Source organism: Erpetoichthys calabaricus, chromosome 18 (assembly GCF_900747795.2).
Source record: "Erpetoichthys calabaricus chromosome 18, fErpCal1.3, whole genome shotgun sequence".
Taxonomy (NCBI): domain Eukaryota; kingdom Metazoa; phylum Chordata; class Cladistia; order Polypteriformes; family Polypteridae; genus Erpetoichthys; species Erpetoichthys calabaricus.
In genome coordinates, this window is record NC_041411.2 from 22,334,349 (window position 1) to 22,350,336 (window position 15,988).

Consider the following 15,988-nt stretch of genomic DNA (forward strand, 5'->3'; position numbering starts at 1 on the left):
GGTACATTTGATTTGTATATTCATTTGATAAAAGGTATCACATTATTTTCTCCATTTCCCCTCCACTTGTAACTGCTCATATAGTTTGCCATCACCAATTTAAATTGTTTTCCTTCCTTTGCTAATTCTGGTAAAGAAAAAAATCTGTACTACTTTAGGACTGCAATGATTATTCTCATTTACTGTACATTACATGGTTATGTAGCCATCATCTATAATTATTCTGTTTAGTCTAATATAATGTCAATGTGTCTTACCATACAATAAAAATAATTTTAAAATATTCTAAGTCAGGTAAGTAACAAATACCAAAAGAAATATTAATAAATACACCTTTTGTATTTTTATCATATTTTAGTTGTTCCAAAAATATGCATTACAGAAGTAGTGTTATAATAAGGCAAACATACATTTCGGTGAAACAAAATTAGGATATAGAGTTAATTCCATCTGTCACTAAGTGGAGACTATGTGATCCTTGGTGGTTGATGGACACAATAACTCTTAGGCCATATGCACTTTTCTTTTAATTTTATAACTCATCTTTCCTGAATTGCACAGTTTTCTTATGTAAACTTTTTACTCGCCCCTCGGGAATCAATAGATGGCATCAGGTTCAAGAAGGTCTCGCTTTGATGTCTCCAGCTTTGAGAAGACTTCTCAGTGTACAGAGCATGAGCATGCTAACAGTTCCAATATGGAGGCTCCTGTGGATAATTTGAAGCAGGGTGTGGTCAAGCAGCACTCTGCTACGCGTGAATCTCCACAGCAGAGCTTCCAGGTAGAGCTTGGTATGCTCCAAAAATGCCATACAAGAAATCAAAACTGAGTTAAAGAAGATGTCTTAGAGGAGTTTAAAAGTGCTAGTGGAAACTCTCCGTTATCATGATAAGCAAATTACTTCAGTAGATGGTTGGTATCACTAAGTGCTAAGCTCACTGAATTTAACGATAGAAATCACAGAAATAATTTTCACCTTCTGGTATTTAAAGAATAGAAAGCGGAGATACCATGAAATTTCCAAACAAACTCTGACCAACTTTGTTTCCAGCCCTTTGAAATTATTCACATTGTTGTTAAGAGGCTTCATAAAATCTACACACCTAATCATAGCTTTAACAACCACTATATTATTCTGAAGAAGACTAGGAAGGCACCTAACCTCTCCTGTGAAGGCCAGCAAATTTTGTTTTCTATGGACTTCAGTTTAGCCACAGCTCATGCTAGGAAGGATATGGCTGCAGCTGTGGAACGTGCGTGAGGACTAAGGCTTGCAACTTTTTTTACTGTACCCAGTCCATCTCAAGATTTCACATGCCTTGGACAATGCAATCTTTGGCAACCAAAAGTGTGCTCATGGGTAATGTTTTGTGTGCCTCTTGGAACATCCTAGGACTTGGTTACATTGTCAGACATGTTGGTGTCCTTGACTACTTAGGCTGAAAAGAGAGTAGTTGTGCCATTTAGAATTTCAAGCTGTTGGCCAAGGATGTGCCTAGATTGTGTACAAATGCTACATTGCAGTTGCCTCTTCTTTGGCAGTTGTTCTCCTCAGTTTGATTTGCAACCAAAGACACTCAGCATGGGTTCAGGTTATGCCGCCAAATTTGGTTATGTGCTGATTGATTTGGGTGGTAGGAAAGTAGCCCTGTGCTGCATTTATTAATTAACACCATGTGAGTCTGTTCTCTTTCCGCAGATAACTGACAACTTTGCATCTGAAAGGGTTTTACATAATTGTCAGTATGGAATGGATACAAACGTCTTTATGTATCCTTTGCTAGACAAGATGCCATCACCTCTCTTGATGAATCCTTCAGTCACCTTGATCGCTGTACAAATTTGCCTGTTATTTGACCTTGGTTAATTGTTTTCAGTTGTTAAAACCCTCTGTTAAAACTTTTGCTTTTTTTCTGTCCAGTCACCATTCTCACTCGAGATTCGATTTTTATTTCTCAGTTGCTTGCTTTCCTTCCTTTTAATGCAGCTCTTGAAATAGCCAGTCTCTCAGATCATCATTGCACCGTGATGGGAACTGACCTCCCGATAAGGTCACCCTGAGCCCCTTGGTTGGTGGAGGTTCAATGCATCTTTACTGTGCAATAAAGAATTTTATGATATACTTGCCTGAATGCTTCAAGATTTCATTAATATTAACTCAGCTGTTGTTGACTCTGCATATGTGTAGATGGTTATATTCATGACTTCATGATTGGATATTCTAGTAATTTGGCTTGGGCAAGCAGGTAAAAAACTTTTAAACCTGAATCTCGCCTGGCATTTTTGAAGGAAGCACACCCTTGTGTGGGTGAATCTGAAGCATAAGCCTTTGATCTCAGGCACACGCCCTGAATTAAATTTCAGATGCATCACAGCTGGGCTCGACATTATGTCTCTGGAGCTAAACTTGCCATGTTACTGGCATTGAAATTACAGAAATCTAAGACTTGCACAACTATTTCAGCAATTAATAATAAATCTAGAACCACAACTAACAACATTTTGGGTATAAAAAACATTTCTAAAGTTTTACTGTGAATTATTTACTGAAAGCTGTAAGTCTTCTCCTTCAGAAATGAATTCTTTTTTTGATAACTTGTCCTTTCCCACACTTTCAGCTGATGATTCTGCTATAGTGGATTCCTTAAATACATCAACAGAACTTAAGGAGGCTGTAGATTCCTTGGGTTCTGGAATCACTGGGGCCTAATTGATTGCCTCCTGAGGTCCTCTCTCGCCCTTACATGAAGATGCTGAACTCTGCAGTTTCTTCATCCAGTTTGAACACCTCAATTGATTCAGCATCGATTACCATCATTTTAAAGCAGAACAAAGAACTATATGAGTGCACTAACTATAGCCCTGTCTGTGTGAATTCTGGTACAGAGTTGTTAGTAAAACTCCTTGCAATATACCGGCTAAGGATTATTTATAAATTAATTCATCCTAATCAAATTGTTTTTTTTTCTTTTTTTTGCTTCTGCCAGGCAGCAGGTACCGAGAAGGCTTTTGACCATGCAAATTTGGATTTTCAATGGAAAGTTTTAAACACAATGGGTTTTGATGCAAGAGCAATATCGATTTGATCAAAAACATTATTCTCCTCCCACATGACATCAGTTCTTTCAGCCCTTTCTGATTCAAAATGGTGCCAGACGAGGCTGGGCTTTGTGTCCTTTACTTTTGTCTCCTTTACTATCTTACATCTCACTTGAACCCAAACTTGAGTTAATCCACTCCCATTGTAGTGCATGTGTTCACACCTTAAAATTTATTTATGTGCCAAAAGATATTTTGCTCCTTCTTATTTATTCACCTTCTGATCCGGCTCACATCCTAGGTATATTTAGTTCTCCTTAAACCCTGTCTATCTATGAAATTATTTGTGCAAAGCCTGCCTTCCTTCTATTAAATTCCCTAAGTCGCCAGTCAGTTCCCTCCACCCCCCTTGTGCGTTCCTTCAGAGTTTCTCATTTTCTGCAGGACATTATATCAACTAATTATCATCAAAGTTAAAAAGAATGTAGTCCCACATTTTAAACCTGTTAGTGTCATGCTCCCTCTCTCTCTTCCCATACAATAAAAAGCTAAGCTAATTGAGCTAAGAGAGCCACTGCATGTACTTGTGTACTTGATATGACTAACACAGCCACCAGTATTCCATAGTGTTAGCCAGTTCCACTTCCTTGGCTGAGATATACAGCACTTTTATTCTGCTGTTAAAATCCACCTTGGTCACCCAGGAACTGAGCGGATTAAGAGTTTTAGGTGTGGCTCAATGTGTGGTAAATCCCTCTGAGGGTGTGCCCCCATGCATGTGTGCACACCTGCTCTAGGATGTTGTTGATTCAGCAGTATTCCTCACTAAAGCAAAGAGAACATCTTTTTCATTTAATTGATTTTTTTAAAGACTACAATGAGTAAATTATGATAGTAGGTACTACATCTTATGCAAATCAGCTACCCTTAAGGGATGTTTACATCCAGATGACAGGGAACGAAAGATGACATATTTTGAGTTACAACTCCGATATTGGCAATGCTTCAGCTGTTCAGTTATTTGAGGTAACTTACTGTAAGTAAATGCCTGCCAGATCCTAAAGAACTTTTTGAATGGTTTTCATAAGTTGATTTTTTTTTCTGTTTAAGTAAAATGGATCATCCTTTCCTTATTTTGCCTTGGTGGATAGGTTAGGATTCTTCCACTTGAGCAGGATAAAGTAATGTGTCAGTGGTGTAGTGTAAGATTATCACAACAAATGCTTTATTAAACAGTCAAGTGTTAACCCAAACAGGGTTATAAGATTACTAGTTATTGTGTAGCTGAGACTGGCTGATAAATCATTCCCAAAATATGATCCAGTGAAGGTGGTGCTTGGTGATATTGTGCATAATTAGAGTATTAATCTGGATACATTTTGGATAGTATTTGGGTCTAGAAAAGGGTATCATATGATTTAATGTATCCTCATACCTCTTCCTCTCCATCCCTCAAAATGAAGTGAAAAGGGTGCAGCAGTTAGACTTGAACCAAACCATGTGTGCACTCCATCCATATACATCCTGGACTCTGCCCACCTGTGAAAAACATATTTTTTATAATGCTTCCCATTTTTTTGTCTTGGACATTTTGCTGTTTTTAGGAAAAGTTAGACAATTTCACATTTTTCAGTTTATAACGTCTATATAAAAAATAAGAAAAAAAATATCTGTAGCCTGGGTTTGGTAGAGGGGGTCCTGCAGACTTATAGCAATTTTCTCTGGAGGTCATTTTCTGTAATGGATAATTGTTTGTTGATATGCAGGGTGGGCTGCATTTTCCAAAGGTAAGCTTACATGTCTGTTATGTTTTTCAGACATAGAATTTGTGCAAAAAGAGACATCTCCTGCTCATCGAATAACCGTGAGGTAAAGGATGACTTAGCCTTTGAAGATTTTTTTCATAAAGAGATACTATGCTAAAACAATCTTGCTTGAAGAGTTGCCAAAATTATGTTTATGCCGATTATTTATTGGTTTATTTGCTAATTACTTATGAAAAGGCTATATAGTATCATTTTAGGATACCAGTATTAATACTATTACTGCCATACTAATAAATTAATCGTAATCTTTTTATCCAGTTACAAAGTGGTGTCCAAAACCTGGCAGCTGATGTAAGTGAACTTCAGCTGGTTGTCTCCAATCCATCAAGCCTGGAGATTTCAACTGATAATGAGAACATTTCCCCAAGCCCAGCACCAACAGGTCTGTTATTTTACTAATTTTACTATCCTAGCAAAAGCAGGTATGGAAGCATTTCCCATTTATATATATTGTACTTCTGTTACCATGTTTGGCTTCTTAGGTACATATTTTCTGGAAGCTTTCGTCTAATAACCCTCTTGAAAAAAAAAATACATGTATTTAATGTACTTCACACACATTCAAGGTTGAAGTAAGCTAGAATCTGTTCTGCCAGTATTGGTTTCAACACAGACATCATTCGTCAGTGGGGTACCAGCTCAACATAAGGTGCAGCTCACTTATACCTGACCATTCTAAAATCCTTAATTAAACTAGCACATACATCTCATGGAGATACAATAGTGATCTTTCTGATTATATTGTTGGAATGTTTATATATTTATTTCCATAGTTTTATATATTAAACTATGGATTCAGTTACACAAAGTATTAAAAAGATTATAGGCTGAAGTGTTCTAAAATGCCTTCAGGTACATATTGCAGGTAACCTAGACCTTGGGTCACAAGGAGACTTTCATGGCAGCATTGTGTGCAAGACAAAACCTAACCCGAATGGAAAACACATACACCCCCACACACTCTGTCACACTGGTCTATATTACTGATGCTCGTTTACTTGTTAAATACATCTTTAGGGTGTCAGAGGAAAGCCAGAATAATTGGAAAAAATTCTCACTGATAATGAGAGACTTCAAACAGATAGTGACTAGGCCAAGACCATTTTGAATAGTTTAAAAGACCTGGCTTTGTGTTGGCTTCTGAACTCTTCTAAATGAATTAACCCTGATTCATTCCTATTTTCCCTTCTTTAACTGTTGCCACTTTTAATGACTGTTTTAAAAAAAAAAAAACAAATGATAATTTCCTTACACCAGAGAGTAGATTTTGGCATGAACTATTTTATTTGTTGCCCTGTCTGCAAAAAATGAAACAGTTTTGGTATGCACAACATAGGCTACATTTTTCCTGGGTGTCATAAACAATTGACACTTTTGTGATACGTGTGAAAGTGATGCTAAAGCCCTGTCTTCCTGAAAGAAAATCGTCTTTTTTTCTGATATAACTGTAGGTTAGGTTTGGAATCATTTTGCAGAATGATGTTTCACCATTTGCCTCTCTTTCAGGGCCCACGGTCAGCAGTGGGATGGGGAATGTTTCCCAGAATGCTGAGCTGGAGGTATCATCCAGTGGTCTGTCGGTATCCGAGTCTGGTACAGATGAGGTGTTTGTGATCACCGCAGGACCAGGGCCCACTGAGCTAAACTTTTCTTCCTATAAAGTAAAGGTATGTGGTGGCAGGGTTTGCTGCATAGGGAGGCTTTTAGAAGGCTGTGCTGCAAGCATGAGAGTAATCCAGATCAACTAATGCCAGCTACTTCAATGGCTCATTCAGCAAGAGTAAGATTAAGATAGTTATTCAGTAATCACGGAGAAGCCAGTGTGATCCCCCAAGAGCACAACAGGCAGCATTTAAGATTTTCTAAGAAAGTGGTTGTAATGAAAGTAGTGATTGTGTCTTTGAGTACAGCCAGGCATCATGCTAGTAAAGCTACCCCTTTTCTGATTTTATTTAGTGTTTACACATTGTGTGACAACGCATGCTGTCCTCTGCCAACAAGCCCTTCCTCTGTTGGCATGCTCTTGCTAACTTCAGGGGATTGTATCATTGTCATAATGATTTATAGTTGGGACTGAAATGAAAAGCAGCTAACGATGCTCCCCTTTATCACATATTGTTGTGGCTTGGTGGTGCACAAAGAAGTCTGTGTGCTTTTTTCACATAATTGTAATATGAGCAGAAGAGAGGGGGAGATTGGTAGTGAGGTAATGAAGGTAACCACCTGAGTGCTTTGTTTATTTAAAGGTTTGAAACTTCTGTGTAGACATATAGTGGTACTGTTATAGGTCTGCATAGGTCTCGTCTGAAAGGATTTCTGGCACATTGAGAGGCAACTCTCAATCTTTCCCAAGATCAGTGAGAGTCTGTGTGAGTGAGTGAGTACTTTCATGATTAGAAATGTTTTCTTGTTCATAGCTAGTTTCTCTGTTACTGGCATTGTTACAGGAACAGGCCCCAGCTCTTTGAAGCATTGAAGAATGAATTTGTATTTATTTTATTATAATAAACAATTTTTTTAAATTATATTGACCTTACTCAGCAGATAAATTGTGCAGGTTACACACCACGTGACACCAACACAGGTTGGCTGCATAGTTGACTTGAAATTCCCAGTGGGCGTTGTCCAGTGACGGTCTCCAGGATTTCTACATCTGGCCTCAGGATAGGAGCGCCTGCATACATGTGGCCTCTGCTGCCAAAGGAAAGTGCAGATTAAAGCCTCTCTAATACGTGTCTAGACGAAGCGAGCAGTAAGCGACTCTTTGTAAGGATTATCTGGATCTTTTTGAGAGAAACGCTTGACTAACAGCTGACTAATGAGCTAGGATACATGCCTGGACGTTACAGCTGACGCATTTCACATCTGACTGGTAATTAAAATCAAAGGTCCGTTTCAGAGTGTGCCAGTATGTTAATGGGAAGAATTGACAGTTAGAGTTTTGTTCGTGTTTGTGACAGAATAGGTTCTCTGTTGTGGAGCATAATGATGCTTTGGAAGAATGTGAATGCTGTATCTTGAATGAGGGCTGGCGAGAGCTCTGTCACAATCACCTGGTGTCATCATCACCCTAATAAATGAGTTAGGTTTAGTGTCATTCCCAACTTGCCAATGTGCTTCATCCAGAGGTCTGTCTTATAACATCTTTCTTGGTAGTTCAGGCAGTGGAAACTTGCACAGATCCAAACTAAAAAAGCACAATTCTGCTAAAGGGTGGCATAGTGCTGAAGCCAATCGTAGCATCATTGGGTGCAGAGCAGCAGTCAGTCGTAGATGATGAGCTGGGTTACTCCAGACTTGCATTGGAAGGTACACTTGTTTTATCAGTTTTGTAAAGATGCTTAATGCATTGCAATTAGTCATTTGTTTAAGACTGTTTCCTAAATGTATACTGCATTTTTATTGGCAGTGGTAGTAAGCAGATCTCTTCTTCTTGTGTATCTAGAAAGATGAACCTCTTGTGGAAAGTGAGACTAGTCAGGCCCTGGTGTCTGACTGGCTTACTCCTCATATGACCAGCACTCCACCTTTTCCTGAAGTCAAGATCGACAAAGAGACTAGTGCCCCTAGACCACGGGCATGGAGCGTCCGCACCTTCCAGGATTTCCTGCCTCCTCTGCCACAGTTGCAAAGGAAATGGTGCAGCTGGAATTCCACCAGTCCCTTCACCAAGTTAGTTGATAATGTAAGTGTCAAAGGATAGATTGTGAGATGCTGAGCTCCTTTTTATGTCTTTTAATTTAGTTTCCTGAATAATAGGAACTCACCCAGGCATTTCTCTTTTTTGAGAATCTGGGCATTTTCAGCTGTGCTTTTGAAACTTGTCAGTGCCATTAGCACTAACCATTAAGTCATCATGCTGCCTAAAATAGCACTAAATAAAATAAAAATGAAAGGCAAATCAAATTTCCATTATCAATATGAAATTTATATCCTATATATTAAACAAGATTTTATTAATGGATTAGTGATCCATCCATGGCTGGTTCCTACCTTGAGCTCACTTATGCCTGCACAGGCATCAGCCCTCTGTGACTCTAAATTGGATTAAGCAATATTACATTATTGTTTATTATAGTCTGAATTTTGTAATATTGATATGAAATGTAGCAATAATAAACTTCCCTGTGTTCATGCACTGCATGGTCTTTGCCTAAAGTTATTTGGATCTTTCAGCTGATTAGCCTTTTATCATTTTTCATTTTTGGAACCTATTTGCCTTGTATCAAACATATTAAAACAATCTGTCCTATTTTTAGAGTGTCAGTGGTTTGGATGCAGACTGTCATCAGGGAAGAGACAGGAAAGTCGCTTCAGATGCACACCTGGAAGTCAAGGCACAGAAGAACCACTCAGATTCATCAGTGAGCAATGCCTCTTACCCCCTGAGCCAATCAGCCCAGCGGCAACGCAGGCTCAACTCAACCAGCAATCTGAAGAGGGCCAGGTTTGGAAGCCCTTACTTTGGGTTCCGAACAAATTCCTCGGAGGGTACTAGTTGTCAGGCTGGTCAGGTGGCACCAGTAGACGTCACCAGTAAACCACCTAATAGGACTATCTCTCCTGAAGGCAGTTTAATGACCAGAGACATCACTGCTGTTCAGTCTGATGGAGCTAGTGAACCTGTTTTTGCAATTTCAGAGGAAGATGATCAGCAGCCATTGGTTTTTGCAGAACACTTTGGGCAATCCAGTGAGGTATCAAATATTAATGGGACAGATAAGGATGTCTATGCTCAAAGTAAAAAAGACCACAAATCTACAATGGGCAGGGAGTGTCATGGTCTCGTAAATGGGTCACCTTTCAACCCCAGCACAACTCCTGACTGGAGCATGTGGGTAAACCCCCAACATGTAGACCATGAACAAGGTGACCAGAACTTGTATTGCAACTCTGAAATACAAAACTCCTTCTCTGTGCCAGAATCTGTAGGTACTTTTAACACAGAGACATTCAGCTTGCCCCACGCAGCCATCCAACCCTCTGCTGTCCTGGGGAGTGTCAGTGAGCATGTCTGAAGCCTGGAGAAAAGGAGTGAAGAGTAACAAGGAGAAGGGGTCTGTCAAGTGCCATCACAGAAACAGTGAGAGGCCGCTGGTAATATGCTGGCTGGCCCCAGGTGATCATTAAGTTATAGCTTCCTCCCTATGACAGGCTGGCTTTTGGAACTCGCTAAGATAGCCAGTCAATTTAAGTTCTAATAACATTTTCAACATCAGAAAAAGTTTGTTGTTTTTAATTTAAAAGAAAACATGCAAGAAATCCTGAGATACTATGTGCTTTCCTAAATAACTCGCCTGAACTGGTGTTCTAGTAACAGGTTAAGAGAATAATATCCTGCATTAAGCAATAGGAAAATCGAGGATACCTCTGCCAAATTTGATATTTTAATGAGGAATAAAATTGACGCCAGTCGCAACAAATTATAGTTTTTGTCTTGGCATAAGATGAAAACCTCCATGCTTTCTGTGTGGCCTGTTTTCCAGGGTTGATGGCACCCAGCACGTCTGAAATGGGTAGGCCCCAATGGGGAAGCTTATAAATGAATTGACAGCATAGACTGGACCAAACAGGGGAGTGCCAAAGGCTTGCTCTTTATCCGTCTCACTTTAAACCTGTATGATCCTAGAGGGCTGAAGGGTACTAGTGCAGAAATTTTTTAACGGGTAGAGACTGCTGTTTTAGCAGCCTTTCACAGCACCTTTAATTCTCTGAAATTGTTTCTTGTTCAAAATCAGCTATTTTCCCACAATTGCCGAAATCTAAACTGTTTAATTTTGTAATTTGTTAACAAAATATTTAATTAAAGAATATTATTCTGTTTCAGCCACATGGTGTATATAGGCTTATTAAGATTTATGCAGATGCACAAGAAGAATTGGTGGGGGTTCGGTGGCAACTTTGATGTATTGGGGGAGTCGTGTGCTAAACCAGCAGTTGATCTCGCATCAGACCACCTCTCGGGAGAGTGTTGTTTGTAGCAAGTAGAGATTGGGGTGGGAAGAGCAAATACTTAACTCTGAAGTTAAAGTTATTTTTATTTCTACATAAACATAGTTTTGCTATCGAGCCCTTTGATGAAATTAGTTTGTTGGTGCAAAAAAAAAAAAAAATTTGTTAAATACTAGTATAGAGATGGGATGTCTTTGAAATGAGAATTAAAAAAAAAAAAAAAAAAAAAACTGAGCTGCTGTCTGTTTAGCCGGGTGAGTAATTAAACCAGTTTACTTTTGTGAAAATGCCTTTCATGAGTAAATCTGTTTACTTCCACCTAAAGAGTGCAGGTGGGGTGGCGGTTTGTGGTGTTGAAGCTGTGCAAGTCCTTGTTTGCCTGCAGCTATCATTTCTTTAAAGCCACTGCTTAAGAACGCCATTATTGCTGAGAAGCCCTGCAAATGGGTTTTAAAAAAGTATGTGACTTAAAATCTGTTTTGCACAACCCATTAAAGGTGATAATTGGTGTGGCAGTGAGACACTTTTCATCAACGTAAGAGGAAACTGAAGTTATATTTAAGTATTAATTTAAGGATTTTAAAGAAGAAAACATTTGTGGCAGATTAGCCAAGCATAACTTCACAAAACTGGCGTAAATTCACTTAGTGCTTAGGCAGTATTCAACCCCAAGCGGGATCCTAGTCCCACTCATTATTACATTTACATGAATACATTTGACTGACTCCTTTTATACAAGGCAATTTACAACATTTGACATACGATTAGTTATTTTTTTTTCCATTTGGAACACAAGCAGGTGAAGTGACTTGCTGATGATCACACAATATTAATAGTGGGATTTGGACCCACAACCTCTGGGTTTGAAGTCCAAAGCCTTAACCACTATGTCATACTCATAGGGGAAATTTGGAGGTTTTCCAGTTAACACATATCTCGGGAAATGTCAGAGAAAAGCACCATGCAGATTGAAAACTGGGTGTGGAATACAAAGCTACAATGTTGGATCTGTGAGGCAGCAGCCACAATGTCACCTACAGTAGCTTGCTGTGTTAAATTAAACCACCAGTTTAGTGCTCTATTTTTTGTTTTTCCCCACACTTAAATATTATTCATACATTTATTTCAAATTTCAGGACTTTAAGTTTAGGAAGATGGCACATATCTCTTAAGCTTGCTATGTTGAACTGTGGATTTTTTTTTTCATTCCTGTCAAAGACTACACAATGCAGATTTTTATACATCTGCTGCTCAACAGAATTCCTCTGCCTGCGATTTAGACATGTGCTTTCTCATTGCATTGGGACGCAGTACATCTTAATGCTATTTTCAATACAGAATATCCAAATTTATTTTAACTGCTCTTGTACCCAGCTAATTGTTTTATTTTAGTCCTAGTGAGTTGCTTTGCTGCAAGAAAGAAGCAATTATTTGTGCTAAATCTAGAATATTATATAGAAGTATAATATTCAGCTGTTTTTTTTTTTTTTTTTTGAAGAAATACTGATTTGGTTTTTATTCCAGTAATAGGAAAAGATCATCCTGGAAAAGTTTTGTGAGAATTTGCCTGACAAAGTGAGACTGACCTCTGCTGGCAAAATACTAAATAGCACCCAAGGATGGCTTTGGTGGGGCGGAGCTGCTGTGAATCTGAGGCATTTGGCTATGCTTAGCACAAGGGATGTGGTTTTATAACAGCTTCTGCTACTGTCAGGTGGCCTACACCTCATCAGAAAACGTAGGTTGCCTTTTAAGTGAGACAAAAGCTTTGAAGTTTAGTAACAAGAAGGTCTTATAGCTACCACCTTGAAGAAAATAGCATAGTATACAAACTTTCTCAATTTGATTTAGGTTTAAATTTTCATAAGGGCAGCATGGATGATTCTTTTAATTATTGCATTGCATTTGGGTAAAAGATGTACACTTTTTAGGTACATTTAAAAGGTTTTTCAGAATATATGCACATCTTCTTTATTAATCATGTGTATATTTAAAAAGTCAATGTAGCAATACCACAAATCTATCCAATAGGATTGCACAGTTAAATAATGGTAATGAATTCTAAGTGAAGGTTATCCATTTGTAAAAGAGGTCAAGTGATATCTGTGATGTACATACTGTATCTGTTACATATGTTGGTAACTGACTTGTCCCTTTTGACATCTGTGCAGCTGTAAAAGGTCGCAGAGATCTGAAGAGGAACCCAACAGTCATCCACTCTGGCCAGAAAATGTTGGATAATTTATTTAGAAATTTCTGCACTGTCCGTATTTTGGTTGGATTTCCAAATGAGCCAACAAGGTGATTTCTATTTTGAAGACGTGTTACAAATGATATTAATGTTCTTAGGAGAATAATTACATTACTTAACTAAGAGGTGTCAGTCAGGGAACTCCCATGTGTATGCCTTCTCCACAAAGTAAGGTCAGTTTTAAGATGTAGGGGATGGTTGTCTTTATGGTATTGATTGCTTCTTTTAATCTACTTAAAATAATTGTGAAGAAATCAAGAAAAAGGAAAATGATCAAATGTTACATGACTCTGCTGCAGTCTTTAATCTGAACAGGCACACATTTTCCACTTTAAAGTTTACATGATATTTAGGCATGCTGCATAGACGAGTCATTTGTATTGTCTGTCATTACTCTCTGTTGGATCCTTCTATACCATGAAACTCTATCATTTTGAACCTCCAGTTCCTAAAAATATTGAAATGAAACTCATGAATCCTCATGTTACATGCAGGCATGGTGGTCCAGTAGCTAAGAAACTGGACCTCAATACCACAATGTTGTCAGTTTACTTCCCACCTCTGACAAATTTAACACTAGTCAAGTCTTTTAACCTCTCTATGCCACACTTGTTTTGGGAAAAAATCCTGCTGTAAGCTTCCTTTAAGAAAGGCAGCAGGAGAGTGTGGATTAGGATAGGGTGATTACCTGTTATTGATATCATATGAATGTATATTAAAGAATCATCCCCTTTAAAATATTCATATGTTGTATTTTTGTGTGGGTCTTTCTTTGAGGCAGCAAAGCAACAAGGTATTTCTCCAGCCATATTTAATAAATGTAACTTACAACAGCCAAGTGAAAGATGTAATAGCAACAGTTCAAAAAAATAAAAAAACAGCATGACCGAGATGGTTAAATGATCACCCCCCCTCCCCCCAATACTTGTAAACTCAATCAGACTATATAGATATAACTAATCACCTTCTCCATTGCACACCAAGCTAATTGGTTTCCACCTGTGATCAACTACAATCATTCAGATTAGTTCAGCATAAAAACAGCTATTCCTAGAGTATTCCAGTCCTCGGTAGTGCAGCTGAAATCAAACAATCAAATATGGGTGGCAAGGCACTGTCAGAAGATCTCAGGGATGAAGTCGTGGACAGGCACAAGTTGGGAGATGTATACAAAAAAAATGTATCAGTCCATAGGAGCACAGTAAAGTCCATAATAAATAAGTGAAAAGTGTGTTACTACTAGGACCCTTCACAGTTCAGGCCATCTCTCCTACCTGGACGGAACTGGTCAGAGAGGCAACCTAGAGGCCTATGACAACTTTAAAGCAGTTACAGGAATTTTTGGCAAAGGGTGGTCATTGCGTGTATGTAACAGCAATATCACAGATGCTCCACAAATGTGGCTTGTAATGGAGGGTTGCCAGAAATAAAGTCACTTAAAGGCCACATTAAGTTTCAATTGAGTTTTGCCATAACAACTCTTGATGATTCTGAGGCCAAATGGAATAAGTTCAAATTTGGTCTCATCTGACCATAACACCTATTTGCCCTCAATGCCAAATGGTACTATATATATATATATAATATATATATATATATATATATACCATAACACCTATTTGCCGTCAATGCCAAATGGTACTATATATGATGGAAGGCCTATAACAGTTCACCATACCTACAGCAAAGTATGGAGGTGGTAGCCATCATGTTGTGCAGGTGTTTCTCTGCAGCAGGGACTGGAACACTTGTTAAGATAGAAGGAAAAAATGGATGGGGCAAAGTACCATCAAATTCTTGAGGAAAGCCTGCTGCCGTTTGCCAGAAAAATATCAATGGGAAAAAGAACCTTTCAACATCACAATGACTCAAAGCACAAAATGTTGACCACACAGTGGATGAAGGAGGAAAAGGTGAATGTCCTTGTGTGGCCTAGTCAGACCCAGATTAAACACTATTGAAAATCTCTGAAATGACTGCAGTCCACTAACAGTCGCTGTCCAATTTGACTGAGCTTGAACAGTTCTATAAAGAAAAGGGGCAAATACTGCACAGTCTAGATGTGCAAAGTTAGTAGAGATGTATGCCAACAGACTCATGATGTAATCAAAGCAAAAGGTGGTTCCACAAAGTAGGGACACAGGGAGGTGATCCTTTAACCATCTCAGTGATTTTTTTTCTGGCTGTTATACAGTAAGTTGCATTGTGTAAATACAGCTGGAGAAATATTTGTTGTATTGTCTTCATTTCGGGTTGTAAAGCAACAAAATGTGAATATTTTGAGGTGGGGGTGATTCTTTTCTGTACTTGTTTGTATTTGCTACTACCGGTAACACAAAAAAAGCAGCATGACTTTTTCTGTGATGCATCAAGTTCCCTTAAAATCAGCTTTGGTGTCTTTACTTTTAGTTATTGCTTTTCATTAAAGAAGAATGAAAAATATACAGTATACACTACAGGTAAGATTAAGCAAATGCTTTTATGAATCTTGTCCATATTTTAGTTTATAAAAATTAATTTTCCCTTGGTTATTTTAGCAGTGAGTCTTTCCAATACCATTGTACACTTGAAGAGCTGTGCAGTACAATCACTGGCTACTAAGGGACCAGCTTGAGTGATAGGTGCCTCCTGCTGGTCCATAAGGCTGAAGTACATCATCATGCTGCCTTTGCATGTTCCCTTTCTTATAAGACACATCAGTATTTTTCACCTGGACATTTCTTGGCTCAAACAAGGGATTAGTTTGACCATTGGATTACTTATTCAAATGTCCAGTCTTGTTTGTTCCAGTACAGGATTGTAAGGAGATTGGAGCCTATTCTATTTCCAGTAAAATCATACACAATATACTAAGCAGCTCTAGATGGGGATCTGGTCTGCTGCAGCATTTGTAAACAGCCAAATCTGTCCAGTTCAGAGT

General features: G+C 38.4%; 1 protein-coding gene across 2 annotated transcripts in view; it reads left to right on the forward strand.

Annotated features, from left to right (window-relative positions):
• The window catches only part of si:dkey-112e17.1 (uncharacterized), a 29,606-nt gene extending 18,915 nt beyond the window's left edge, over positions 1-10,691 (forward strand). For both annotated transcript variants that reach the window (XM_028824576.2, XM_051921283.1), the window contains exons 3-7: positions 4,857-4,908; positions 5,124-5,247; positions 6,372-6,532; positions 8,311-8,550; positions 9,125-10,691. In XM_028824576.2, coding sequence (XP_028680409.1) covers positions 4,857-4,908; positions 5,124-5,247; positions 6,372-6,532; positions 8,311-8,550; positions 9,125-9,883 — 1,336 coding nt within the window. In that variant the 3' untranslated portion in view covers positions 9,884-10,691. The remainder of the gene's footprint in view (positions 1-4,856; positions 4,909-5,123; positions 5,248-6,371; positions 6,533-8,310; positions 8,551-9,124) is intronic.
• Positions 10,692-15,988: the final 5,297 nt, after the last annotated feature.